Here is a 27,701-nt window from a genome sequence, read left to right on the forward strand (position 1 = left end):
ACACCCTACGATTGGCAGATGTTACAGAGCTTTGAGGATGAGGTCACATGATTTCCTCTGTGTTAGTTAAAAGCAACATTGAGATGAAGCATTAAGCCTTGCTGTGGGTGAACCAGTTCACTGACTTTCATGGGCCCTCACCCCCCTCCCATCAAGAAGTTGAGGTGGCTAAGCAAAGCAAATTGCTCTGGGATACCTGGGAGGCTCAGTCAGTTAAGTGTCTGCCTTCAGCTCAGGTCATGATCCTGGGGTCCTGGGATCAAGTCCCACATCCGGCTCCCTGCTCAGTGAAGAGCCTGCTTTCTCCCTCTGCTTGCTGCTCCCCCTGCTTGTGTTTTCTCTCTGGCAAATAAGTCACTAAAAAAAATTGTAAATTGCCCCAAGGCTACCCTTTATGCATCACATTTTCAGGTAAATATTAATATCCTTTGAGTTACATTGGCATCATCTACATTTCATAATACAAAGTTAAATTTTTTCTGAAAAAAAAATTCAGTATTTTAAAACTGCTTTTAAAAAACTAATGCTTTTAAAACTCTAATATTTTGTCGTCCAACCTACCGCTAATGACCAAAAGGTGAACGTATACAAATCTCCTTGAGCGGGAACTGTCACCAAGAATGTATGTCAAGTGGGTTTAAAAACAGTCCATAAATTATAGTGGAAGGAAAGAAAAACAAACAGGCTAAAGTCTCTTTTTGAGTATTCTTTTCCAAGGAAAATTTTGATTTGCTCCTCATTTCCCTAGTTTTACCTGAGTAATCATGCTAACACTTAGCAAGTACAGGTCCCAGCCACCATTCCAACACTTGCCATGCGTTATAGTGGTGCCCTAGGTGTACCCTTAGAGGACGAGGGCTCGACTTCCCTAGGAATGACCTGAAGTCTGGCTTAGGAAGCATTTGTGTTTCTGAAGTCCCACATGGGATTCTCAGGCCTCAGGAGCAGCTAAGCTCTACCATCTGCAAAAACATAGAAATCACAGAAGTTGCTTCGCTTCTCAAATTAATTAATTTTTAGTAGTAGTGTCACAACTTCTATGACGGCAATCTACGGGTGAGCAGCATGTTACCCTTGTTTGCACTAATTTTTCCTTTTTGTGTGTGTTACAGGTTACATTGTATAAACATGGAGTATCGATGCCTGTTGTTCATTAGCTTTTGTCTTCAGGGTACCACAGCTACGTGCTCATGGCAAGAAGTAAACAGCCATATTACAGGGTGATTATAAAGAAAGAATTCCTTGCTAGGTTGTATTTTGATAGGTAATGTTAACTGCAGCTCTAACTGTACAAGTAATTGTAGTCAATTTAATGAAATTTGGTAGTTTTAGCAAAATATCTGTCAATTTTGGAGCTCAGTTTAGAACAGAGCACCATTTTTACCTACCTACAGAAATTAATGGTAATTATGCTTTTGACAAAGGCAAAATCAACCTAGGAGGTTTTTTTCCGAAAAGAATTATTCTTTTAAGATTGGGGGAAACTAACTCAGTTAATCCTTAAAACAACTCTAAGACATTAAATATTTTACTCTTTAAGTATTTATTTAACACTTACTACATCCAGGCACTGTGTGTATATTAACTAAAACAGTCCTTTCAACAACTCTGGGTGGATGTCATTGTCAACCCCATGTAATAACAAGAAAACTAAGACACAGGGGGATTAAGTAGTTTGGCCAAACTTAAATGAAATTGATACTAGTCTGGGGCACCTGGGTGGCTCAGTGGATTAAGCCTCTGCTTTCAGCTCAGGTCATGATCCCAGGGTCGTGGGATTGAGCCCCTCATCGGGTTCTCTGCTCAGGGGGGAGTCTGCTTCCCCTCTCTCTCTCTGCCTGCCCCTCTGCCTACTTGTGATCTCTCTCTCTCTCTGTGTCAAATAAATAAATAAACAAAATCTTTAAAAAAAAAAGATACTAGTCTGTTTCATAGGATAATAAGCTGCCACGAGTACCCATCTATAATATTTCCAACACCTACCAATTACTGAGTGTTGGCATTTCCCATACAACCTTTCACTTAGTTATCCTATAAAATAGCTATGCTTACCCTGATTTTAAATATAAGGAAATGGGTGCATAAAAAAGAGAAAAAAACCTGCCCCGAATCACGTGGCTAATTAGGACAGCTGAAATCTGACTACATACATCCAAGTCAAAACCTATGCTTTTGTCCAGGTGAAGGGTTTAGTGTGGTGGAGTAACAGAGGGCATGGAAGGATGGCGTTTTCAAGCTTAACCAAAGGGAGTGTGGATTTTTTTTTTTTAGGGCCACAAACGTTTTAGTCCATTATACAGTTGCCAGTTTAGCAAGTAACAGAAATAAAGGTAAACGGTATCTTGGAAATTGGTCTCTACATTATAGCCAGTGGTACAGTAACAACATAAAGAGGACAAGGGGGGTTTCTAGTGCTTTTTTATGACTATATTTATAACATTTAAAAGTAAATCAAACTGAGAAGAAATGCAGAGCTAAGTGGAGGGCTAACCAAAGCCACACTCTGCCTCCTTCTTCATAACGCAGCATGTATACGCTTCACCACTACATACACTGGGCCACAAATGACAGGTTTGTCATTCTCTGTAGTAGTAGTGCATTAAGGGAAATTGTGAAATTCTTTCTCTGGAAGATTCCAAAAACAGTTTTTCATCTGGTTTAATGGCTGTCCTTTCTGAAATTAGGTGAACTGACTGGATTCTTTTGGTTTCTCCTAGTCCTCATATAAGATGTAGGTACATCACTAACACAAATCCTTTAAAAAAAAAAAAAGTTATGGGGATGCCTGGGTGGCTCAGTCAGTTAAGCATCTGCCTTCAGCTCAGGTCATGATCTCACAGTCCTGGTATCAAGACCCGTGCTGGGGTCCCTGCTCAGCGAGGAGCCCACATCTCCCTCTCCCTCTGCTGTTCCCCCTGCTCATGCGCTCTCCCTCTCTCTGTCAAATAAATAAATAAAATTAAAAATAAAGTTATAGAATGTTTGCTAAAATAATACTCAAGTAATTTACTTCCAGATAGGAGTCTAACAGTGAAAACTGACATACTGTGTAAAATATTCTAAAGGATTCAGAATAGTATACATTTGAAATTTCTGGGAAGAAATTTTGTACATTGGAGAAATTTTATGGTTAGAGATAATTTTATTCAAATGTACATACTTATAACCACCATCAAACAGTATAAAATATATTCAAAGAATTAACTACAACCGGTACTTTAAAGACAATCATAAAATAGCACAAGAGCATGATGGCAGTAATAAGACCATGAGAGAAAATTCAGCTTACATATAAGACTTGAACAGCTTCAGGTATTTATAACTAACATAATAATAATAGCAAGCAGCTTTGGGGTATTTTCTATATACCACCATGGTAGCAAAATGATTCTCCTGAGTTATCTCATTTATCCTCATCAACCCTATAAAGTTGACATGTCAGTTCCCTTTAAGCAGGGAAGAAACTGAAACAGAGGTAGGTTATTTGTCCAAACTTAAACAGCTAATGAGTGACTGATCAATGTTTAAAGTTTAAACCCACACAGTTCAACCCCAGAACCCAACCCCTGTGCCATGCTTCCTCTGAGGACAAAACTTGCTCCTTCTCATCAGGAGTAGGGCATATGTTTAAGATGCTAATATGAAGTCAAATGACCAAGGAGGAAAAGAAGCAAAAGTCTCTGATAATATTCAAACTGAATACCCCTTAAATCATTGTGACCTCACTTGGGTCTTTTGAGGGTATACTCCAGCTCTTGGGGATTAATGGGCCACATTATTTGTAGCTGATTTCCCCCAGCTCCCTTTGGGCTCTCCTATCATGGGGGGTCCACAAGTCTAGACAAGTAGACTTTAAAACTGTGTTCACATCACTATACATTCCACTTGTTTGGTTACTCCTGGACATTACATGGCCATTTCAGAAATCCCTAGAATAGTCTGGTACACTAAATATCAGTCGTGACTTTTAGCTCTTAACCCCATTGTGTAGGATTCTGGTCTGAAGTAAAAAAAATCAGAAATGTGGTCACTCTTACTTACATTTTCTCTGGAAACTCAGAGAACACAGTATCAAAGAAAACATTTTAAGGCACAAGAGCCTTTTCTGTTCTTTCAGTTTTCTCTGTCTGTGACTGATGAGAAGGAACCCCCTTGCCACCTACCATGCCAGGGTGTAAGAAGAGAAAGAAATGGAAATCAGTAACATGTAACAGGTACCTTATAAATACTGCCAAGGGCCTGACCTTTGCCAGCCATATCTAACATTTTTCAACTTTTCAAGCGTGGTTCACAAACGAGGCCAAGGGCACCACAAAAGAATTACTGAAAATATAAGCATTCAAGTGACTTTTAGTAGTAAAATACTTTATGAAATGATATAAAATCATTGCACATGATAAATTTCCTTAGTCTCTGCTTTTAAAAGTTTTCAACAACACGTCTGCTGCTAGTCCTGGGGACAGGGCCCCACTAAGAACCTTTTTTTCCATAACGGGAATCTGTTCCCGGATGGTAGGATGGGTCCTGAAATGTTCTAACACACTTTCCTGAATGAGATTCCACATCCAAACTTTCTGCTGCCTCTGCCGCTTGGCTGTCAGCTCCCCACTGGCGAGCATGAGGTCCTGGAACTCTCTCATTTTATCCCACATTTCACTGATGCCCTCTCCGCTTCTGGCGGAGATACGAATTACCTATTGAAAAGGGAAGAACCAAAACCATTTTACTTAAAATGACAGGAAACATCTTCTTAGGGTCTCTGATATTTGCCAATTAAGTCTTACAATCTACAAAAATAGGTAAGTGAAAACGGAGACATTTTATCACCGTGTCAAAGTAAACTATACCCAGAAATAGACTGAGGCCATTTACTACAATTACTATGTGCAGAAACAAGACACTGATTTCAGGTCAAAATGTTTAGCCCACAGGCTTATTTTGACTTAGGATTGCTCAGATGGTTTTCAGACACAACACGGAGGAGCTGTGAGAGGGTCACGAGGATGGGAAGGGCAATGCTGGGTAGGTTGCCCTGAGGCCTGAGTGCTAGGGAACAAAACTACAGTGAGAAAACAGCCCCGTTCCAATTCAGCTAGGCTAAGAGCCAAACACCTAGCACCTGCACAGGCCAGATGGCCCCGTGCCCAGGGTAGACAACGTGGATGGGGGAGCCAGGGAGCGGGCGGCAAGAGAGGTCATCACCGCTCTCACCCAAGTGATATTGGCTCACTCTTTAATAACAGAGTGACCTCCTGCACAGAAGGCCGCCCACATCTGTATCCGTGTACCATTTATTACAGAACTGGTCTTTGTTTTTCCTTTATTGAAAATAGCACCCAGCAAGCATAATGGGGAGGGAAGTGATCACATCAAAAGCCTCTTGTCTCCTGCTCAAACTCTAAGATAGTGAATCAAATCACTAACTGCTCCATAATCTCCAGAAGGTTCCTTTCAGAATGGATTTGCTATCACTTCCGAATGGCTCAAGTCAAGCATTAAGCAATCTAATCTATCCCCTCATATCTGGCTTTTGACATCTTGTGGTTGAAGGATTATATTTAAAATCATGACTACCTGCTCTGGCTTTGTCATAATTTTTTTTAAATTGTGATCTCACATCCAAGCAGAGATGGATTACGTGTGGCATGGGACTCGCATCCTCTCCTCTAATACGCGCAGTCCACTCAGGTGAGGGGCACAGAGTGGAACGCAAGCTGACCTTGGGTCTCCAGACTTCGGAGCGCTTGCGGAGTAACTTCAGGGCGCTCACGTACTCTGCCTGTATCCTTCGAGCCGGCACAATCAAATCTCCGTCAGATTTCGTGATGGCCACCAGGTCCGCCATCTCAATTATACCTCTCTTGATACCCTGAAGAGAAAAAGAGAGCGATGTATCAAAACATTTCATTTAAATAGAGCAAAAAATGGGTGACCAGTCAACGCTAAGATTTTGAGAGTCACACACTTCATTAACTAACTTTACCTCCACATCCTCCCAAGCCCTGGGTACCAGGAACCACAATCACTTAACTGTTGGGATTATGGAAGTCATCTATAAGATCTCTCCCAAATTTAGAGACTAACATGAGAAAATACATTTACAATTAGAGGAAGTACATCCTCAAGACAGAACAAGAATGAGTGGCAGGAGACAAGTCCAGTTATCTCATGATAACTGTCTCTCCTGAGCTAATGCTGTAGGACGCAAAATCATCCATCATTAAGTGCTTACAGGGTAAAGACACCTATCGCTAACATCTGCATTTCCATACACAAAGTCTTCAAATCTTTCCTCAAGGTTTATAATTGTTTTTTCAATTTGCATTTGAGGAAAAATAACCAGATAGCTAAAGATGCCCCGATCTCGGTACTACAAACACCCACACCACAGTGATCTCTTTTGGCTGGAACTATCCATGTGCTCCATTCACTCCCCATGCTGCCAGTGGAAAAATCTAAGTTGTAGGATTAGCTCAAGGTCATAAATTTTGTACCATAAGTTAGGAAAAAACACAGAGAATGTGCCTTTGACTCGGGCATTTTAACTAATATGAATGATTTTTCTTTTCTTTTTTTTTTTTAATTTATTTAAGAGACAGAGCACGCATGCATACTAGTAGGGGGAGTAACAGAGGGAGATGGAGAAGCAGACTCCCCGCCAAGCAGGGAGTCCCATGCGGGACTTGATCCCAGGACCCTGAGATCATGACCTGAGCGGAAAGCAGATGCTTTACCAACTGAGCTACCCAGGTGCCTCAGAATGCTATTTCTTTTGCTTATATTACCAGCAACTTAATTTACAGAAACACAACACTGGCAATCTGTACTTTCAGAGATGTATACTTTGTGTTTTGGGAGGAAAAAAGGCAACATAATCACCTGCAATTCATCTCCTCCTGCTGGTGGCAACAGTAAAACAAACATGTCAACCATATCTGCAACGGCAAACTCCGACTGGCCCACGCCTGAGATTGTAAAAAATTCATAGCGATTAGACTTTCTCAGCTACCTTGACCCCCATTTCATTCACGCGTACTCGCCACCACACACTCAAGCTGATCCCACTTTGAAAGCCCCACCTCTGAGGAATCTATGAAATGCGCTGCCCTATGAGCGAACCTGTGACCCTTCCCACCTCTCGCCCTTGCTTATTGCCAGTAGCCTTCGTGCTGGCTAAATGGAGAACCTCGAGACACCCATTCTCTCCTCCCCTTCACAGCTCTTTCCTCGCTTCCCTCTCATCAGTGAGCGGCTTGAACAGTGTGGTTCTAATCCTAGACCATGCCTGTCAAGACTTTCGGCTTTCTGGCTTTCTGATCCTCCCAGAAGCCCTGAGAAGCCCCACCCATGGATGAGCCCAACGATTGATGTTCTCTCTTCTGTAAGGTGCCGGAGGAATGGCTCAGGAACAGGCACCACGGCAGGGTCGTGAGGTCTACGGTCCACTGCCCACTCCGCACAGCCTGGGAAAAGCCGTGCCGCTAGGCACCCTCAGTCAGCTGCTTTCCCATTTCTCGCAGTGGCTATTACATTCACTGGGCCATGGTCTTCCCTATAATGATGCCCATGGCACCTACTTGGTGGTGAAAAAAGGGCCAGAGCTCCCTCAGCATCTCCCTCTCCCTGAATGCCAGCCCTGTTCACTGCCTCCTCTCCATTCACAGCGAAAGAAGTACGGGCGAAAGATCAGCGGCTCCTTCCTCCCCACCTCCTCTGGGCCCAGCACTGCTTTATCTTCAAGCTCTCCTCAGCCTACCGGTTCCTGTCACTCAGCACCTCATAGGAACTGTGCTCAGGTCCTTCTCATTGAAAACTAAATGAACCAAGAAAAAAAATAGGACAAAACCTCACACAGCCTCCTCCAATTATCACCATATTTCTCACTTTCTTTATAGCTAAGTGTCTAATAAGAAAAATCAATGTATGCTCATTTGTCTTCACTTCATTACTTCACATTAATTTCAATCCACTTCAGTCTGATTGCACATCACACGCTCCACTGAAACCTAAGAGTCTGTCCTTCACTGGGGTGTCAGAGACTTCTAGCTGTCCATTCCACATGTATTCTTCCCCATTTCCTTACCGCAGGGGTTGTTAGGAGCACTGATATACCAGGTGGAAGCCCACGGTCACCAGACCCAGCTTCCACCAGGGATGATTTATGAGTGAAAGCAAAAGTCACCACATGGGGTTTCCAGGAAAATTCTTTAAAGGGGGGCTAACCCAGCCAGAGGTACACCTCTCCTGCCGACCCCTTACCCTTCCTTCCTTACCCTCTCCCTTTTCCCTCTGCCTCCTGCTTGGAACACGTATGTGACGGTTAGAGCTTCATCAGCTGTCTTTTAACCAAGAGCAACTCTGAGGAGGGAAACTAAGTGCTGAGATGGGAGAGGAGAGACAGAAGCCGGGGACACTGAGGCACTGTGGGGCCACCAGGCCTACTCGGGCCTGCCTGTCTCTGGGCTTCTTCTGTTTACAAAAGAATAAACCACCTCTGTCTGAATCACAGCTCTTTCAAGTCTCTGGGAGAAGCAGTCAAATGCAACTTCTACCCAATGCTCTTGGGTTTTATGGTTCTCTTCTCTCTTGATTCTTCTACTACCACATGGGCAACTCTTCCTCCATCCCCCCTACATGGGGGAGTTTTGGTCTCCAGCCCCATCTCTCTTCACCCCCTATGCGCCTTCACACTCTATGGGCTATGTATATTGAGCAAACCGTGGTTCTGTAAATTGGCAATGCCCTCTCGCTCTCTTTATTTCACTCCAATTCCTCCTTCAACACTGAGCTCAACTGTCACCTCCTCCCAGAAGTCTTCCCTGATCCCTCAAACCCGAGTCAGGTTGTGGCACAAACATTTATCACTCAGTAACAGTAGATTGTCTCTCCACAGCCTGTGAACTTCTTGGGGTTTCCACTTCAGTATTTTCATTGTGTATAACTATGTACTAGGGATAGAAAGGTGAAAAAAAGCATGGCCCTGTATTAAAAGAGTAACCAACTACGTGTATTTTCATAGTGAATATAACAGACATGTGAAATGCGCTTCAACACAACAGGTGTTAATGTATTGTTTCCAATGCTTACAGTTCTCCTCTGGCATGTACAATATACCACTCTTGTATCACAGTTCTCCAGATAGATGGCTTTTCTTTAGAGGTCAGGATTACAGCCTGCATTTTCATATCTCCTATAGAACCCGAGATATCTTGTATTTTATTATACCTTTAGTAAATACAGGCTAAAGGAACAAAATGATACTAGTTGTCACTCATCTTTATATAGCATTCATTATAATAGTATTTGACTGTTACGAAATAGAAAATCACACTCACCTACGGTTTCAATAAGAATGATGTCATATCCCCCTCCTTCACACAATAGAATAGCTTCATTTGTGGTCCTTGTTACACCTCCTAAAGTACCACTGGTAGGAGACGGCCTGATGTACGCATTCATATCTCTTGATAACTCAGTCATTCGGGTTTTATCACCTAAGAGTGATCCTAAAACACAGAGTTGTTTAATCATGGAATACCTATAAAGGCCAATGATCAATCAGCTAATTCCCAGGTGAAGTGCTTTAGGGCATTTCTCCCCAAATCTCAAAATTATTTCATATTACTGAGCTTTAGTGCAACACAGCATATATGATGCCAAATTAATCGTTTTTAACATTTCAAGCCCCTCAAAATTTATAATGGCTTCCCACTGACTAGAGTTCACATCTGGATTCTTCAGCCTAGCACTAAAGGACCTCATAATGCAACCCTACCTTACCTGTCCAAGTTTAGCTTCTACTAGTCCCCAAATCAATCTTCCATTCCAGCCAAGATGGTTTCTTTACTGTCATTTTAACATTGTTGCCTTTATAGTTTTCAAATGGGGATGAGTTTGCTCCAGAGCAAATATGGCAATGTCTAGAGAGATTTTTACTTGTCAAAACTGAGGGTAGGATGCTACTGGCATCTGGTGGGTGGAGGCCAAGGATACTGCTAAGCATCCTTTAGTGTCCAAAAGCTGCCCAAAACAAAGAATGTCATTAGTGCCAAGGCTGAGAAACTCTGCTTTAATAGAAGTTCCTTGCTCATGGAACCATGTCTTACATTTTCTCTAATGAGAGCCTATTCACTGTAGGAAATTAATTAGTTAATTTTTTAAAAAACGAATTTTACTTATTCATTTGAGAGAAAGAGAGAGAGCACGAGCAGGGAGTAGGGGCAGAGGGAGAAGCAGGCTTCCGGCTGAGCAGGAAGTCCAATGAGAGGCTCCATCCCCGGACCCTGGGATCATGACATGAGCTGAAGGCAGATGCTTAACTGACTGAGCCACCCAGGTGCCCCATCAATCAATTTCATGACTGTGGATTAGAACTAGTGATGTTCTAGGGCTTACTGCAGTATTTTGGCAAATATCACTATTCGCAAATTCTAGAAGACTAAATGCCTGGAACTATTGAAAGTACCTCAAACTTTTACTTTCCTTCAGCCATATACCAACATTTGAAGGTGTAGTGCTATTCTAACCCACATTTTAATTTTCCCTCTGCCTAAGAGCTAACTTCTCTACATAAAGTTGATGCTAAGCATTGAGAAGGTCCTTAAAGATATGGTCTTTTCCCTTGTGATTCCAGCTTAGAGTTCTCACAGGTTCCAATTCTAGAGCAGACACCAACCATATATCTCAACTACTTTACTGCACATGAAACTTTTTTCTAAAGTAATTTTCAGCATGAAATCATCTCTGTGTAAGTCAACAATCTGCCAAAGCTGTACTTTAAATTATTATCCTATAGATCCTAACACACTGAATTAAAGATTATGAAATTACTCTCCCATCTAACTGTCTTAGCCAGTGAGTCAAAAACTGTCAGTCACAGACCCTTAGGGAGGTCTCCAAGCTGCTGCAAAGGACCTGTGAATCCAAAGCCCAACAAGGACTGACTAGAGACCAAAAAAACTTTAGCATCGTGCTGTTTTTCAAATGTAACTACTGCAGCAAAAATAAAATAGAAATGGAAACTTAGAGTACCCTGTTAATCCTCAAGTATTTTCTCTTTCAAAGTCTATATATTTTTTCACCCGAGAAAGGGAACTTCATTTTTAGTTTAAGAATTAAAACCACATGGCCATGCAACTTTAATCAGGCTCTCTTGTCACCATATCTGCTACTACTATCTCAAGCTATTATTTTCTTTTGCTATTTCAAATATTCTAGAATACAGTGAAGGTGAGAGGAAAAAAGCCTTCTCACCTGTATGAAAATGAGAGCCACTCTAAGAAAATTATTTGCTCAAGTCCTTACCTTTAACAAAGTAAGTTCTTAGACAGTAAACAAGACAATACATTCACATGGCTTTAATCTTGAACCATGTGAGTATAATTTTATTTTATGATTAACATCTTTATTATTGTGAATCAAAAACTGTACATGTTTTCAGCTACAGTTCTCAATGGGTGGTAACAGGAATTGCTGTCCATCTCTCAACTGACCTAAAGCCCTTTAAATATGATTATATCATCTCTATTTTTTTAGCATGAAACCCACAGTATGCAAACGAAACACTTCCACAAAGTGCCCTGTACTTTCCCCTTACAACACACATTACATTGTAATGGCCTGTGTTTACACGTGTTTCCATCATTAGATATACAGCATAAGACTAAGAGGACTGTGTCTCAGTCACCACTACATGACACAGTGCCTTCCTTGTACAATGCCTCCCCTATAGCAGACATTCAAATACTTGTTAAATGAATAACTGTTATGTGAGAGGGATAAGGGAAGAAAAAACTTTCCTGGGGCGCCTGGGTGTCTCAGTTGTTAAGCATCTGCCTTTTGCTCTGGTCATGATCCCAGGGTCCTGGGTTCAAGCCCCACATCAGGCCCCCTGCTCAAGGGGAAGCTGGCTTCTCCCTCTCCCACTCCCCCTACTTGTATTCCCTCTCTTGCTGTGTCTCTCTCTGTCAAATAAAAATAAAATAAAATCTTTTTTAAAAAAAAAGGAAAGGAAAAACTTTCCTGAGTATTTACATAGTATGCTTTACGTTTTCCACAGCCGGGGGGGGCGGGGGAACAGGAGGGAAGAGGGCCTAGTGTCAGCTGTGATAGACAAAGAGCTGAAATTTGCTTTTGGTTATCTTCAACTTCTGGCACCCATTTTCCTAGTTCTCTAAGTACCCAAGCTCCTCCTGGAATCTCCACACCCTAAGAAGCCCAAGGCCCCAAGCTACCTCCATCTCTACCTCGCTCCTCAAAACTCCTTTCAGTGAGATCAAACTCGGCGAGAGGTTAGAAGTCACCAGACTGTGCAAATTCCCATTAAATTATGAGAGCCCAACGAGACCCTGCTCTGCAATTAAAAAAAAATCACCAATACTCACCACCACTAGTACAAGAAGAAGGGTCCACAGCTAGCACAGATAATTTGTGCCCTCTCTCAGTAAGCATTTTTCCAAAATACTCTATAAAGGTTGATTTTCCAGCACCAGGGGGCCCAGACAATCCTATAGTAGAGAGAGAACTTCTAATTTAATGAAAGAAATAAGATCAGCACAATGTTAAGTTCTATTCAAATATCAGATTACCTTGTATTTCTCCTAATGTATTAAAACCATCATTAATGTATTTTAACATTTCCTAAAGTAAATGAAAAACCATTTATTTATCTAGCTCCTGAGCAACAGGGATATAGGAAGAAAACAATTCTGAGTTCCGTATGTTCTCCAAGTTTACTTTGTAAAAAGACAAAATATGACTGGCCCTTTTACTATAATACAGATCTTTCTGGACAGACATCATTGCTTATGTTATTAATGTGCTGAATTTCCACAACACCTGCCCACCTCTCTTCATGAGCAGTAATTATTCCACTGACCCCAATGCTGGACACTTGATCTTCCCATTGGAAAAACAACTCAGTACTTTGGAAATTCCCAGTAATTGAGAAAATAATTTCCCACTTATGAAAGATAATTTTTTTCACCTTACCCATAATTCAAAATATATGATTTAAACTGAATCCTGAAAAAATTAGTTTGTCTCAAGAAAGGGAGGAAATTTCCCATTTGGCGAGTTCACAGAGCATGGCAGATAAGAACATGCACTCTGGAGCCAGGTGACTGGTTCTGGTTCTAGCTCTGCCTCTTAAGAGCTGTGTGATCCTGGAGAAGTTACTTAGCCGTTCTGTACCTGAGTATACTCTGCAATCAGATGCATACTAGATGAGTTGCTATTTGCGATGTTTAGAACAGTACATGGTATAAAGTATATAAAAGTTAAGCATTTAATTGTAATTACATTCAAAAGTTTGTGTAGATCATACGGCATGCCCAACCTTACTGTAATTTTTAGGGCAGGTCTCTTCTCTGTCTTAAACATCTGTATACATCTGTATATGCTGAACAAGCACCTGTTACTTATAGTTATGATGGTGATAGAAGAGGTACAGTAAAGACACAGGTTCATCTGGCTTCATAAGACCAAAACCAGAACAGCAATGAAAATTTGTGAGTTACTAGCTTCGTGTGAGTTGCTGGTTAACTCCATTTATTTCTGGGATGTTTTCTCTTCAAACATCCATTAGGTATAATAAGTAAACACTTTGTCATAACTGGAATTTCTCTTTGGGAGTCTGCTGTTTCGTCTGTCTACGTAAAGATTATTAACAGTCAATGTAGTACTCTCAAAATGAGAGTTCCTTCAATGAGGGCAGAAGAATAGGACGTGTGAATAATGCAGACTCCCAATATCAGTTGGTGAACTCTTTTTGAAATAATCTTTGAAGTGCATATCCCATTACCATAAAATTAGGTTTTAATCCCATATCATTAAACTGAGGTATAAGTCTAATACAATGCCAGTCAATTTTTAAGTGTATGTACCCAATCCTCACAAAATTTCTGCACTTTGTCCACCATTTCAAGTTCTTTTTGGTGGGAAAGTTGATTGGGATCACCTACTCTGCCATCATGGAAACTCTCATTCCACCCAAACATAACTAAATTGTTTAAAAATGCACAATTTTTAAAATAAAGCCAGCTTATATGCAATTACGGAACCTAGTCAATTGTTCAAGAAATCAAGTGAATTTCTAATATTTTTAGACAGCAAATGAATAGGGTCTCTCCTTTAAAACACATTTTGGTATTGAGATGGCTGTGCTTAGAGCCAAGCAACTCCCAGAAACTCTAACAGAAAGCACCTGGAAGAAGGGAGACTTGCCCTAGAAAGACTAATGAAACACCTAAGAAGCAGAATTTTGAAATGTGATAGGATAATTATAGTTGATATAAACACAGAAACAAGGCATTCACTTCGGACTATCAAGCAGAGTGGACTAAACCACTTAACGATTCTTCATATGCATAATCTATTCTGGGAGCCACAGGTTCTTGCCAAAGCAGAAATATTATTCTCTTAAAATACAGAACCTTGGCTCAAATGACCATGATATCCCCCCCACCAACTTAACAAGAACAATATTTGCAAAAAAGAAAAGAAAAAGAAAGAAAGCAGTGAGGGGGGGGATTAAAATTCAGCCCAAAATTTTGGGGAAAAAAAAAAAAGAATTCCCATTAGATTACAAACTATTTAGACTTATTTTAAAATAGAGAACACTTAGAAAAATATTTACTGAAGAAACTGAAAGGAAAAAAAAAAAAGACTGACCCACTCGAAATGCTAGTGGTTTTCCCTTATTTATTTGTTCTTGTTCCCTGTGGTAGACTAATACTTTCTGAAGAAGCACCTGGGCTAACTCTTTTTTCCTCTTGTGGGTTGATTCTATGAGAGTTATGGCCTCTGCTAAGCAGGCTCTGTGCCCTTGGATTAAACCGGTGTAAAGTTTATCCACAAATCTTTGTTCTTTATCAGAAAGTTCTTCTGTGTGTTCCTTTAAGGCTGTTTGTACACATAATTTTCTCTTTAAACCATTTGACAGCAGCATCCATTTTGTACAATGGAGTCCAAGAGAATTAAACGACTGAGCACAAGAGATTCCTGATCCGAGATGAGTACTTGAGTGAAAGATGAAGCGGTGACGATGGAAAGGTGTTCTTAAAAGGCCTTTTAGGAAACTCCGGTGAGAATGTGGCAGTAGCATGGGAATATTCATTCTGTTTGTAACTGCAGAAAACACTGGATTATTTTTTTGGCTCAATGTGATTTGTGACTCCCTAGAAGAAAGAAAAACATATTTTTGCCAGTTCAATATACAATTAAGATATTGAAGTTAGTAAAACTGCAAGCTTAGTGTTTTCCCTATATTCTAAAACACACATAATCAGGCTTCTTGGCAGTACAAATGGGTGAAAGTTTCTTACCAAACCTAAGAGAGATGATCACCCCCTTGCCTACAGTTAATATTCAGAGTAGCCCAAATGATGGATTATTGCTCTACTGTAAAACAGAATGTACATTAAAATTTTCTTCTAAGCAAAAAATAAATATACAAAGCTCCTGTGAGGGTAGAAATTTTATGTCATGCTTATTTTCTTCTGTCTACAGACTTTACAATTTCCTCAGATCAAATGGACCTGATTTTGAGGCTCATTCAAAAGGTTAAAAAAAAAAATTCCTCTGATGCTAGCCTTTTATTCTTTCTCTACCAAAAAAAAAAAAATGTGATTACTAGCATAGGCACTTGAGGCATAAGCTTGGATAAATGTAAGCACTCAGTGGGCTCACCCTGGAACATAGATATATGCAAAGAATGTGCTATAAGCCCACCATTACCATTACCACCACCACCACCAGCATCACCCCGGGCCTTCCTGTGAAATGAACTGTGAGGTTTGTATGGTAACTAGGTCACTCTCTTTCCAAGCAGGACCCAAACCGCCTGGTACCTACTAAAAATGCATATTCCCAGGCCCACACATCAGCATCTCCGTGGGTCAGTAAGCGCACTGAAGTCTGAATCACTATGGAATTAGATGAGGATGCTTTACTTAGATTAACTGATACTCTCCACCTCAAACTGTATTCAACACTGAAAGCTGACACAGTCATGGAGAGTTAGAAAAGTACAGAGGGTACGAGCCACTGCCACCGTGAGTCTCTGCTATGTCGGCTATCATGCTGTTGATCTCTCTGGGCCTCAGCACCCTCTTGAGTTAAGAGAACAGGACAGCTGTGAGATTCAGTTAATTCATGTAAAGAGCCTCCTGTAAAAAGCCTGGACCAGTGCCGAGCATAGAGTAAGAGCTCAATAAACATTAGCTTTTATTATGATACCAATTTATAAAACATTAGTAAAAATTGGGTCATAGACCTAGCTTCCAGTGGCAAACTAAAATTTACATGCAAATGATACATATGGCCTACCAGATTTGGGTTTATGATTATTTGAAAATCTGGGTTTTTAACTATCTCATAGCCAAATGAAATAAACTACTTTATTGCTCCAAGTTCCTCTCTAAATTATATTTCAAGGCAAATCAGCATGAAATTAATTTTACTAAATAACATTCTCATAGGAAAAAGAAGACATATTTTAAGTTTTTTTTATTGTTAAAACTATAACTGCTCATCATTTTTCTATTTGGGGGGACAGGAGAGCATTATGACTTCTATTTTGACAAAATTAGTCTTATTCTAAAAGGACAATTTATGGAAAACTGTGTAAAAAGGCTCTAAAAAAAAAAACCAATTTAAAACATCCACTACCGCCCTTCACACACAGGCATTTAAAACAACACAGTTCAGAGAGGATCTATTTGGGAAGTTCTTTTTAAGCACACTCCTCAACAATATCATTGCCATTACAACAGATTGGAAGCTCATGGGGAAGAACTGTACTTTTACTTAGCCACTATTTTCTCAGCGTATACTGCTTTTCAGGTCCCATTCTAGGTTTAAGAATCATAGTGATGACAGTGTTACTGTTGTTGATGAAATGACATTTACTATGTTCCAGTCATTCTACTGTGACCTTCTATATTAGTTTCCTAGGGCTGCTGTGACAAATTACCACAAACTGGGTGGCTTAAAAAAAAAATTATTCTCACTGTTCTGGAGGCTGGAAGTCAGAAATCCAAGTGTTAGCAGGCCCGCACCCCTCTGAAGACTCTTCCCTGTCCCTCCTAGCACTTGGTGGCTCCTGGTGCTCCTTGGCTCACAGCTGCACCACATGGCCTTCTCTTCTCTTTGTGCCTCTCCTCTGTGTGGAGATCTGTAACTCAGTGGATCTGCTCAGATAATCCAACATGATCTCATCTCAAGATCTTTAATTTCAGGGCATCTGGGTAGCTCAGTTGATCAAGTATCTGACTCTTGGTTTCGGCTTAGATCATGATCTCAGGGTGATGAGACTGAGCCCCGAGTCGGGCTCCATGCTGGATGTGAAGCCTGCTTAAGATCCTCCCTCTTCTGCCCCCGCCCCTCGTCAACCTGCTCACACACGCGGTGTCTCTTAAAAACAAAATCCTTAACTTAATGGCGTCTGTAAAAACCCCTTTGTCCAAATAAAACTCACATTCACAAGTTCCAGGGATTAGGACATGGGTATATCATAGGACAGGGATTAGGACATGGGTATAATGAAGGCCGCCATTCAATCCACTATACCTTCTTAGGAGGACTGTCACATTATATTACCCTAAGTGACATAATCCCAGCACTTCAAAAACCCATGGAATAATAAACACCATGTCTAAAAAAACCCCACAAAGTGCTGTGGGAACAGACAAAATTATAGAAGCTAACTCTCCCTAGGGAGTAGAAGGTTCAAATCATGGAGGGGTCAATGTCAAGGCTGGGTCTGAAAGGATTAAAACAACAACAACAACAAAAACAAACAAACAAAACACTAGAGGAGAAGGCCTTCCAGACTGAGGACTTAAATGTACAGAGTCACAGCTGGAACCTGATCTCTTCCCTGCCGTATCAGAGAAAATTGAGCAATTCAGTGAGACAGAAGCCTGGTGTATATATGGAACTAGTGATAGGAAATGAAGCTGTACCAGGATGTAAACGGAGGCTCTTTACTGACAGTGGAGAAATGACAGAGATCTTTACAGAGATTAGTGACATAGTCAACTTGGGTTTTTAAGGGAGATAACACCAGGAGCAGTGGTGAGAAGTCAAGAGGAATCCACCCCTGGTAACCTAATGCCCAGTTCAGGACACCCTAGCAAAGATTCAAAAGAGATGAGGAGGACCTGAACTTAGGCAGGGCATTAAGGGAAAGAGAAGTCAGAATCAAGACCCTGTTGTCCACTTTAGAATCCTTAAAGCTCACGATGGAGGCTGGCACATTGCAATTGCTGAAAAAAACAAACAAAAAATGCTGCTGACCTGAATCTTATTTCTCACCAGCCTGTTACTCAAGAGTTTATAGAACATTTCTAAATACCTCTCACTTTACTCTCCCAGAAAATTTTATGACAATTATTACTATTATTGTTATTATTTCTCATGTAACAAGAGTGAGTTAGGTGACTAATGTCATAGCCAATGAGAGGGCCAGGACTCAAACCCAGGTCTTTTGACTCTCTATGGCACTTTTTTTTTTAAGGATTTTTTTTATTCATTTTTTTTTGACAGAGAGAGATCACAAGTAGGCAGAGAGGCAGGCAGAGAGAGGGAGAAGCAGGTTCCCTGCTGACCAGAGAGCCCGACGTGGGACTCCATCCCAGGACCCCGAGATCATATGGCACTTTTTCTTAATAATATTTCAGGATCAAGGAGAAGTCCTTTTGCTAAAAGGTAAAGAGATGTTCGTAACTCTGTCCCTCCCAAAGCATCTTTAAAAAAGTGTGCAGTGAGGGTGCCTGGGTGGCTCAGTAGGTTAATTGTCTGACTCTTGGTTTTTGGCTCAGGTCATGATTTCATGGGTCATGAGATCAAGCTCAGTGGGGAGTTTGCTTCAGATGCTCTCCCTCTGCCCCTCCCCCAATTCTCTAAAAGAAATAACCTCTTAAAATTAAAAAGGAAAAAAAGTGTGCAGTGATAGTGATGGCGTTAGGACGAGCCAAAGAACAGAAAGAGAAAATGATGATGAGGAGATAAAACATTCTTACTACCAAACCTAGTCCTCAGGGAGAGGAGACATTTCTCCCATAGGAGAAATGCTATCTGTTGTCTAAGAAAAAAAATATAACTATCTAAAATATTCCCTTTAATTAACAAATTTTACCATGACTACCTCTTGCTACCCAACAAAGCTCTGATCAAAAAGAACAAAGTAATATATTGAGAGAGAAACAAGATTATAAAGCATTCATTCAACAAATATTTGACCATTTACCATGTGCCATGCAATAGTCTAACAAGGCGGATACAACAATGATCAAAATAGAACAGAGTTCTTGACCTCATAAAGCCAACATTCCAGTAAGGGAAGACAGACTATAGATGTATATATAAGACAGCTAGTGTGGCTAGATGTGAATAAGGAAGAGGGAAAATATAAGGCCAAAGAGGGGGTCAGATATACAGCCATAGATATGACCGGAGAACTCTGACTGTGAATGAGAATGGAAGCAGTAGGACGAAGGAGAACCTGATCTGACTTCTGTTCTAAAGGGATCTGATGGGGATGCAAGAACAGAAATGGGGAGACTGGCTAAGATTATTGCAATAATGCACATGAGAACTGATGAGGACATGGACCACGTAGGGCTGGTGTTAAATCAGATTCTGGGTGAACTCTAAAGGACCTGCTAATAAATGAGATGTGGGATGGAAGAGAAAGAGAGCAGTCAAGAATTCAGCACAGGTTTTACCCTGAGCCACAGCAAAGATGGAGTTTCCCTTTAATGAGCTTGGAAGACCACAGAAGGTCAAGTTTCAGGTAAGATCAGGCATGTTTAGTTTCTGATACATTAAGTCTGAGATGCCTTACCAAACATCCAGGTGGGATCCTAAGTGGGGAGATGCATTTCTAGCATAAGGAAGAGGTCAGAGCTTACGTGTAAATTTGAGAATCATTAAGTATTAAGGTATTAATTAAATCCATGAGAACAAATGAGATTAGCAGAAAAGTGGCTGGAGATAAAAAGGTGTTATACCATTTTTCGTAAAGTTTTACACACAGAAATACATGTCAAAATGTTAATTTCATCTATAGGTAAGTGGTATTACAGTGCTTACATGTTGTTTTTTGGCTAATCATATTTTTCTTTTTTTAAAGATTTTATTTATTTATTTGTCAGAGAGAGAGCGAGCGAGCATAGGCAGACGGAGAAGCAGGCTCCCTGCCAAGCAAGGAGCCTGATGTGGGACTTGATCCCAGGATGGTGGGATCATGACCTGAGCTGAAGGCAGCCGCTTAACCAACTGAGCCACCCAGGCGTCCCTAATCATATTTTTCTGTTGTAAGCAGAATAATGTCCCCCTCCCCAAAGATGTCCAACTTTTAATGCCTGGAACCTGTGAATATGTTATGTTAAATGGCAAAGGGTAATTAAAGTTGCAAAAATGCAATTAAATTTTCTAATCAACTGACCTTACAATAAACAATTATCCTGGATTATCCAGATGGACCCAAAATAACACCAAAGTCCTTTAAAGAAAGAGGGAGATGGAAGACCAAATGATATCAATGTGAGGAAGACTCAGCCCACCCTTGCTGGACCTCTAGGATGGAAAAAAGGGCTACCAATGCCTTGATTTTAGCCCAGTAAAACAATGTCAGACTTCTGATCTACAGAGCTGTAAGATGATAAATTTGTATTGTTTTAAGCCATTAAGTTTGTGATTATTTGTTGTAGCAGCAAAAGAAAACTAGTCGCTGCGATGAAAAAAAAATTTTTGAAAGATAAAACATGGAATTTGTATATTTTCAATAAGAAATGTCTAATAACTGCTTATGATTTAATTTTTACCTCTGACTGTACCTATAACCTGTAACTTGCTTCCTTCTGCACTGAGATTTCTTCATGTGAGAATCAAAGTTGATGAGTCCTTGAACAGTTACTATGACCATCAGCATGCATTACATTCAATGTGTATTTGTATGTCATTTTCTAAATTAAACATAAAATTAGCACGTATACTTAAAAACTTGGTAAAAAGAATTATGTACAAAGTGAAAAAAGTGATAATCATGTTTTAGCTATGCTTCTATGCACAGACATTCTATCAGAATCAGCACTTTAAAATACGAAGTTCAATAGTACTCTGAAATGATGTGATACACGTGGGCTAGTCATCATTTTGAGCACAGTAGCTTAAAAAAAAAAAAGTCTAGGGACACATGGGTGGCTCAGTGGGGTTAAGCATCTATCTTCGCCTCAGGTCATGATCCCAGGGTCCTGGGATCAAGTCCCACATTGGGCTTCTTGCTCAGTAGGGAGCCTGTTTGTCCCTCTCCCTGTCACTATGCCTACTTGTTCATGCTTTCTCTGTCAAATTAAATAAAATCCTTAAAAAATAATAATAAATAAAAGTCTATATGCTCTAACAAAAATTAGGTGTCTAGAATGCTTATCTTCCACTTTTTTGCCTGACAAAGTCCTACTCAGCTCAAATATCCATCCCCTCTTCGAGGACACATCTTCCCCCACCTCTTTCAGGCAGTCAGTTGTTACATCCGCAAAGCTCCACAGCCTTTTCTTCGACTTGTTTTCTAATTTATCTATTTACACATCTCTCCCCACCAATTCTCATCCCTCAGCCCAGCTTATGATCCTCCCAGAGAAGAGACAATGTCTTATTCTTAGTTTCCTCAGAATCCAGTAGTGTTAGGCACATGGTAACCTCTTCAATTTTTTTAAGGTTCATGAGTGGATTCTCTACTTACGTCGACCTAACTACTAGAAAGGAAAGTTGGAGTAACATCCTTACCCTGTGTGATCTGACAATCTTTACTAAAAACATTCTACCTTCTAAGTTCCCTGTTTTGAATCAAGGCACCTCTGACATCTAATGTTCCCAAACAGAAAACAGAAAAATAAGTTTGCAAGGAATGAAAACCCAGTAACAAGAGCTTTACTAGATGAAAATATGTCCACTTACAATAATGCAAGCAAACAATATTCCCTAAATAAATAAGGTGAATAAAAGTCGTCTAGTAAATAGCACAGAGGTTGCTCTAACATTTAGAGTAGTTATTTTTTTACCACAATTTAATCAAAGTCTTTCACGGAAAATCCATGCCAACTACCTGACAAGCTTCTGGTTTATACTGCAGGGTTTATCACAATTTGGGATTGTGAAGTTCTCTGTCCTTTGATGCCAATACAAATCTTAAAAAACCTTTAAGTGAAAAAGAAAGAGCCAGAAAAAGGATGATACCATTTTCCCCCATTCTTTGCCAAAACCAAAAACTATCCAGATGTACATAATTCAAGGTTTTTACACCTTCAAATCTCTCCACGGGGGCTGTTTTTGTTGTCCCCAAACCTTCTGGACCACGTGAATGGCTGAACAGCAGCTGCTACCTTTCATTGACCATTTATTATGTGTGAGACATTTCTGCATACACTTCTTTAGCTAAGCCTCAGAACAGTACACAAGATTCTATTTTACAGATGAAGCTCAGTAAAGATATATTGATTGACCAAGGCCTCATGACTAGCGGCAGAACTTGGGGAAAACTACGGATTTTAAAAATCCAGACGTACATGAAGAAAGGTGGTATCATGTCACACCAAGGGAATACCAAATAACCCTCTATATTTAAAAATGGAATGATTACAGCAAGCTGTTAATCTTCATTTTGTTTTTTTTTCTTTTTTCCTTCAGGCAAAATGAAAAATTGGTTTATGATTTCTGTGCAAACCTTATTAGGACATCCCAATAAAGTATAAGGTGACAGAACAGACCAAATTTCTACAATTTTTAAATGTTTTTCACTCCACAGAGAATAATTCACACCTGATAATTAAGTGTATACATAAACTCATTAATTTAACTCCAACCAGATTTTAAAGAAGTCCATAATTTCTTTTAAACCATGTAACCGATCCTTGTATGAACAACTTCTACCCTTTTAACATGTCACTGGCAGAACAGACTAAGTCTACGAGAGTGGCAAAATCATGGAGGTAGAGACTTCCCATCTGCTTGTGTAACTAAACATCTATTCCTGCTTTCTTATGGAAAAAAGTTTTAAAACTTAGCCAATAATCCAATCAAACTGTTTCAATGAATTTTCATGATTCCCAAGAATCATGGAGGTCTCATCCTACAATTTTGAGTACTACCAAAACACAAGAGAAATTTCACAGCATTTACAACATTAAGATCCCTCAAAGCACTGCCATTCTTAATAAACCAAAATGTTAATTTATTAATATACAATGAAAAATGTTGAGTGGGCAAAAATACTAAAATGAGTAAGTGAACCCCGCTCTCAGGCAAAAAGGTTTATATGGACAGCAACATTTTAAGATTCACATTTGTTTTCCTCCAGTCTCTTTTTATTTATTATTTATTTATTTATTTTTTTTTAGAGAGAGCAAGTACCCAAGTTGGGGGTGGGGGGTGCAGAGGGAGAGGGAGAGAATCTTAAACAGGCTCCATGCCCCGCATGATGCCCGAAGTGGGGCTCTCTCTCACCACCCTGAGATCATGACCTGAGCTGACATCAAAAGTTGGGAGGCTTAACCCACTGAGACACCCAGGTGCCCCTCCAATATCACCTTTATATCCATCCCCTCTTCCCCACCTTCCTTCCCACATTTCTCTACTATAATGGCTTTCAAGCTTTGATCAATGTTCATAGGAAGAAATGCACTTACATTAGTTATCACATAGGAATATAACTGAAACAAAAGTTTAACAAAACATTTCTTACTGCTAGTACATGTGATACACTCTAGTACATGGGATATACTCTAATTTATCTTTTCTATTCTGGTTTGTTTTTTTTTTAAATGCAGATTGCAAACTATCACAGGAAAAACCTTAGGTTTGAAAAATGCTGATCTACTCTAAATACCTCTAAGACCATTATTAACTCATCTTCCATATTACTACTTATCATAAAATGTAAATCTATTTTACTCATCTGCTTAAAATACATAAAAAGTTCCCTCTGCTTTAATCTGTAAAAATACATACATAAATTAATCAATTAATTAAATAATTTTTCTTTAATTAAGCCATTCATGTACTCAGCAACTATTTACTGAGAACATACTGTATGCTAAGTATTGTGCTATACATTGGTATATAGGTCCAACATAGGTCCTAATATTGTCAAGTCTACAATTCAGCTAAGACAGTTATTATGAAAATATTACACACTCTTTAGGAGTGCTCTTATCCAGCTCTCCAACTTAATTCATTCCCCCCTTCACTTCTGCCACACCGCTATAACTATTCTGATTTGCACACAGGTCCCAGAAAAACCACATACCCTGGCCATTGTCCACGATGTTCCTTCTGTTTAGAATACCCTTCTTTAATCATCTCACAAATTCCTCTTCAGCCTTCAAGAATCAACTCAAGTGTCTCCTCTAGAAACAGTTCTCTACTCCCCCTTTCCATGCCCTTTCCGTTGTCACTACCTCTCCTGTCACATACAGTTCACATCCCTCTATTATAATGCTGGTCATGTTGTTTTGAGTTGTTTGTCTTGCCTAGACTGTGAGTTATCTTTGTACCCACAGCACAGTTCATTGCTCACAGAATAAATTAACATATACTATAATTGTGTATGGGTCAATAACTCCATTATGCTGATTACTCAATTGATGTTTGAAAACATACATTTTTCTAGATTTTTACAGTAAACATATATTTATTTTAAGGACTTTCTTTTTGAAGTCTTATTTCAATATATGGATATTTCCCTTCATTAAAAATTTGTTCAGCAGCAGCCAGTCTGACTTGGGATATTTGTCTTGAAATTGATCCAATGAATATTCTCAATTTCAATAACTACTCTGGTAAGAGAAAGCATATAGGATTTCCAAAATCAATACATTAGGTCAGTGTCTACAGCACAGCACAGTTCATACAGGCAATGCAGTGTTAAACCATGTGTTTCCATTTCTCAATGCTAATCCTTTTTGATTTGAAGATAAACTGTCAGATGCCATTAATCTGTTTACCATCTCCCACCATCCCCCATAGAGGGTTTTACATTGTCCTTTTCCAATAATCTCAGGAAATTTTGGTAGAGCAGAATGACTTTTTAAAGAGAATCTTTTTCTTTTAAAATATTTTTTTTAATTTATATATTTGACAGACAGAGATCACAAGTAGGCAGAGAGAGAGGAGAGGAGGAAGCAGGCTCCCTCCTGAGCAGAGAGCCCGATGTAGGGCTGAATCCCAGGACCCTGGGATCATGACCTGAGCCGAAGGCAGAGGCTTAACCCACTGAGCCACCCAGGCGCCCTCAGAATGACTTTTTAAACAAGCAACCTTTAAATAAGTCATTGCTATATTAGAGTAATACCGAATACATACTCAACTCATGCAGGGAATATTCTAAAGTTCTCTATCCACTTTATCTTTTATCACTTTTCCAGTTAAGACTCAGATTTCCCAATTTTTACTTTTAGGTTTCTAAATCTGCTTGGGAAATCTCTATTTTTCTCAAGTTTGTCACCGTTAAACATTTTCATTCATTCCCATTGCTACCACTGAAGTTCAAATCCAAACTGGTCTGAGGGAGCCCTATTAGGGCTTAGGAACTTAGAGGTCCCTACATCTGAGGGACCCGCATGCCCACATGGCAACAGGCAGCCAAGGAGCAAATGTTTCAAGCACTCACCAGCCCTTTCCATGCCAAATACAGACTTTCTTTAGACATCACCAAATATCTCAAGTTGAGATTTACTTCTTATTATATAATGTTTCATGTCTGCTTTGCCTCTAATAGAATACAGCCCTTAAAATAAGAGTTGTTCCCTTTTTAAAATTCTTACACCTTGAACACAAAGCGATACTGTGTTTACCAATAGAAGAGTATTTTGAACACTGCGGATGACCCCCAAATGATTAAGAATCTGCACAGGCCTTTGGGAAACTTCTACCAACTTGGAAAAGCTATAATAACCTGTTTTCCAGAGTATATTTACCGGGGCACAGCTCTTAAGAAAGGTAATAAAATAAGAAAATTTATGCCATTTTGGCTTAGGTGGTCTTTCATTTGCTAATGAGAAATATAAGTTATTTGAATGCAGCACATCTGCCGGAAAGGACTTAGCCCTCGAGAGTATTTGACAAAGCCTAGATACGCCTTGTGACTTTCAGTTTGAACCCTACTTTTATATCCTGGATTTTATTCCACAGAAGAGCTGTTTTAATTTCACTCTTGGGGAATAGCTACACTGGACAATCCTGCCTTTCCGGATCCATTCTCTGGTTAACCATTCCTCGTTTGGCAGCGGCAAGGGACCAGCAACCTTACCAAAACCTCCTTACTGTGGCACAACGGTAAGCTCTCAGCCCTGTCTAAAATGCTGTAAAACTTAAAACACCGCTTACAGAGCCTTTCCTTTTTAAGGGAAAAAAAACAACGAAACTTCCCTCTGAACCCATTTTGCCCAGCCTGCCTGTCAGCACAGAAACCGCATTCCCAGCATCACCCAATTCAGTAATATTATCTTTTCCTTCCCCCACCCCAAATCCTCCAGGGGGCGCCCCCGACACCGGGGTGGGCCCCACCAGCGGCCTGAGGTGGGAGCCCAACGCCGTCTCCGGACGGCGCGCGCAACCCCCGCCCCACACTCACCCGCCCGGGGCCACGGAAGTGCGGGCCCCGCCCCGCCCCTTCCGCCGGACAGGGTTCGCCCCGCCCCGCGCTGGCCGCGGCGCGCAGGCGCAGGGTCCACTGCCGGACGCGAGAAGCCCTGGGGCGCCCGGGGGCCGGTCGGAGGCGTGGGGCGGGGCTAGGTCCCGGCGGACGTGGCCGCGGAATTCCGGCGTGTGCGTGAAGGGTGCGGGCCTGCGTCGAGGGTGGAAGGTGGCGGGGTGCTGGGAAGCTGTCGGGAAGTGAGGCGGGGGAGGTGGTTTACGGCTTTCGGGTTGCTTTTTTCTGGGTCCGCATTCGATCGTCCGCCTCCAGATCCCGAGGGTGGCCTTTCTACCCTCTCGGCCTTGGCGCTCTACGAAGTCTGTGGAACGGAGCGGAAGTGCAGCCCTGGGGCCCCGCGGCGTCGGAATCCGCCCGCGCAGACCCCGTTCTTCCAATGCCAGAAACTTCAAGTGTGGGGTCGAGGGCGGGACGTGGGATGCTTGACAAACCTGTAACATCACGAAGACTCCAAAGTCCGCAAAGCAGTTTCCAGCCTGTTGGAATAAACGCTCCACCGAAACAGCTCGAGTGTTTAAGCCGTGGCATAGTTTTTTTCCTCTTAAAAGTTACCATTTGTATAAACGTTTTAACTTGTACCAAAAGTAAGGACCCGCGATTGCCCTCGGAAAGTCGCCGAGGGGGAAGGTTTCCCGGTTGAAATGGAGATGAAAACGAACATGCTTAATATTTGCTATCTCACTACCGGACCGGAATGGTAACTAATTTTTTGAAAACCTGTTGGGTTTGTGTAATAAGTAATAAAACCCGAGTTTTACATGACTGCTAGGATTTTTAGGGAAAACTGAAGTCTCCCAAATGTATGCTGTAATGTAATAAAGACAGGACCAATAGGCAATAAATAGCAAGGATCAAATTATGGCAAATAGAAATGGTCATAACTGGGGGCTATATTATAATTAGTATTTGGAGCCAAGGCCGCAATACGCACTCCTGCATTTGATAGTCATACTTGCATGCTTTGGTGAGGGGTTAGGCCTTCCTCAAC

General features: G+C 40.7%; 1 protein-coding gene across 3 annotated transcripts; it reads right to left on the reverse strand.

Annotated features, from left to right (window-relative positions):
• Positions 1–3,368: 3,368 nt before the first annotated feature.
• On the reverse strand, positions 3,369–26,714 carry MMAA (metabolism of cobalamin associated A). 3 transcript variants are annotated; one of them, XM_045996954.1, is made up of 7 exons: positions 26,633–26,714; positions 14,671–15,176; positions 12,384–12,506; positions 9,336–9,506; positions 6,880–6,965; positions 5,720–5,869; positions 3,369–4,694 (listed from the first exon to the last, which is right to left on the reverse strand). In XM_045996954.1, the coding sequence occupies exons 2-7, from the start codon at positions 15,113–15,115 to the stop codon at positions 4,407–4,409; spliced, it is 1,263 nt and encodes a 420-aa protein (XP_045852910.1). In that variant the 5' UTR covers positions 15,116–15,176; positions 26,633–26,714; the 3' UTR covers positions 3,369–4,406. The 3 variants fall into 3 exon arrangements, with proteins under 3 accessions (XP_045852910.1, XP_045852907.1, XP_045852908.1); XM_045996951.1 differs by lacking the exon at positions 26,633–26,714 and adding an exon at positions 24,308–24,890; XM_045996952.1 differs by lacking the exon at positions 26,633–26,714 and adding an exon at positions 17,010–17,023.
• Between the last annotated feature and the right edge of the window lie 987 nt (positions 26,715–27,701).

This window comes from Meles meles, chromosome 2 (assembly GCF_922984935.1).
Source record: "Meles meles chromosome 2, mMelMel3.1 paternal haplotype, whole genome shotgun sequence".
NCBI lineage: Eukaryota > Metazoa > Chordata > Mammalia > Carnivora > Mustelidae > Meles > Meles meles.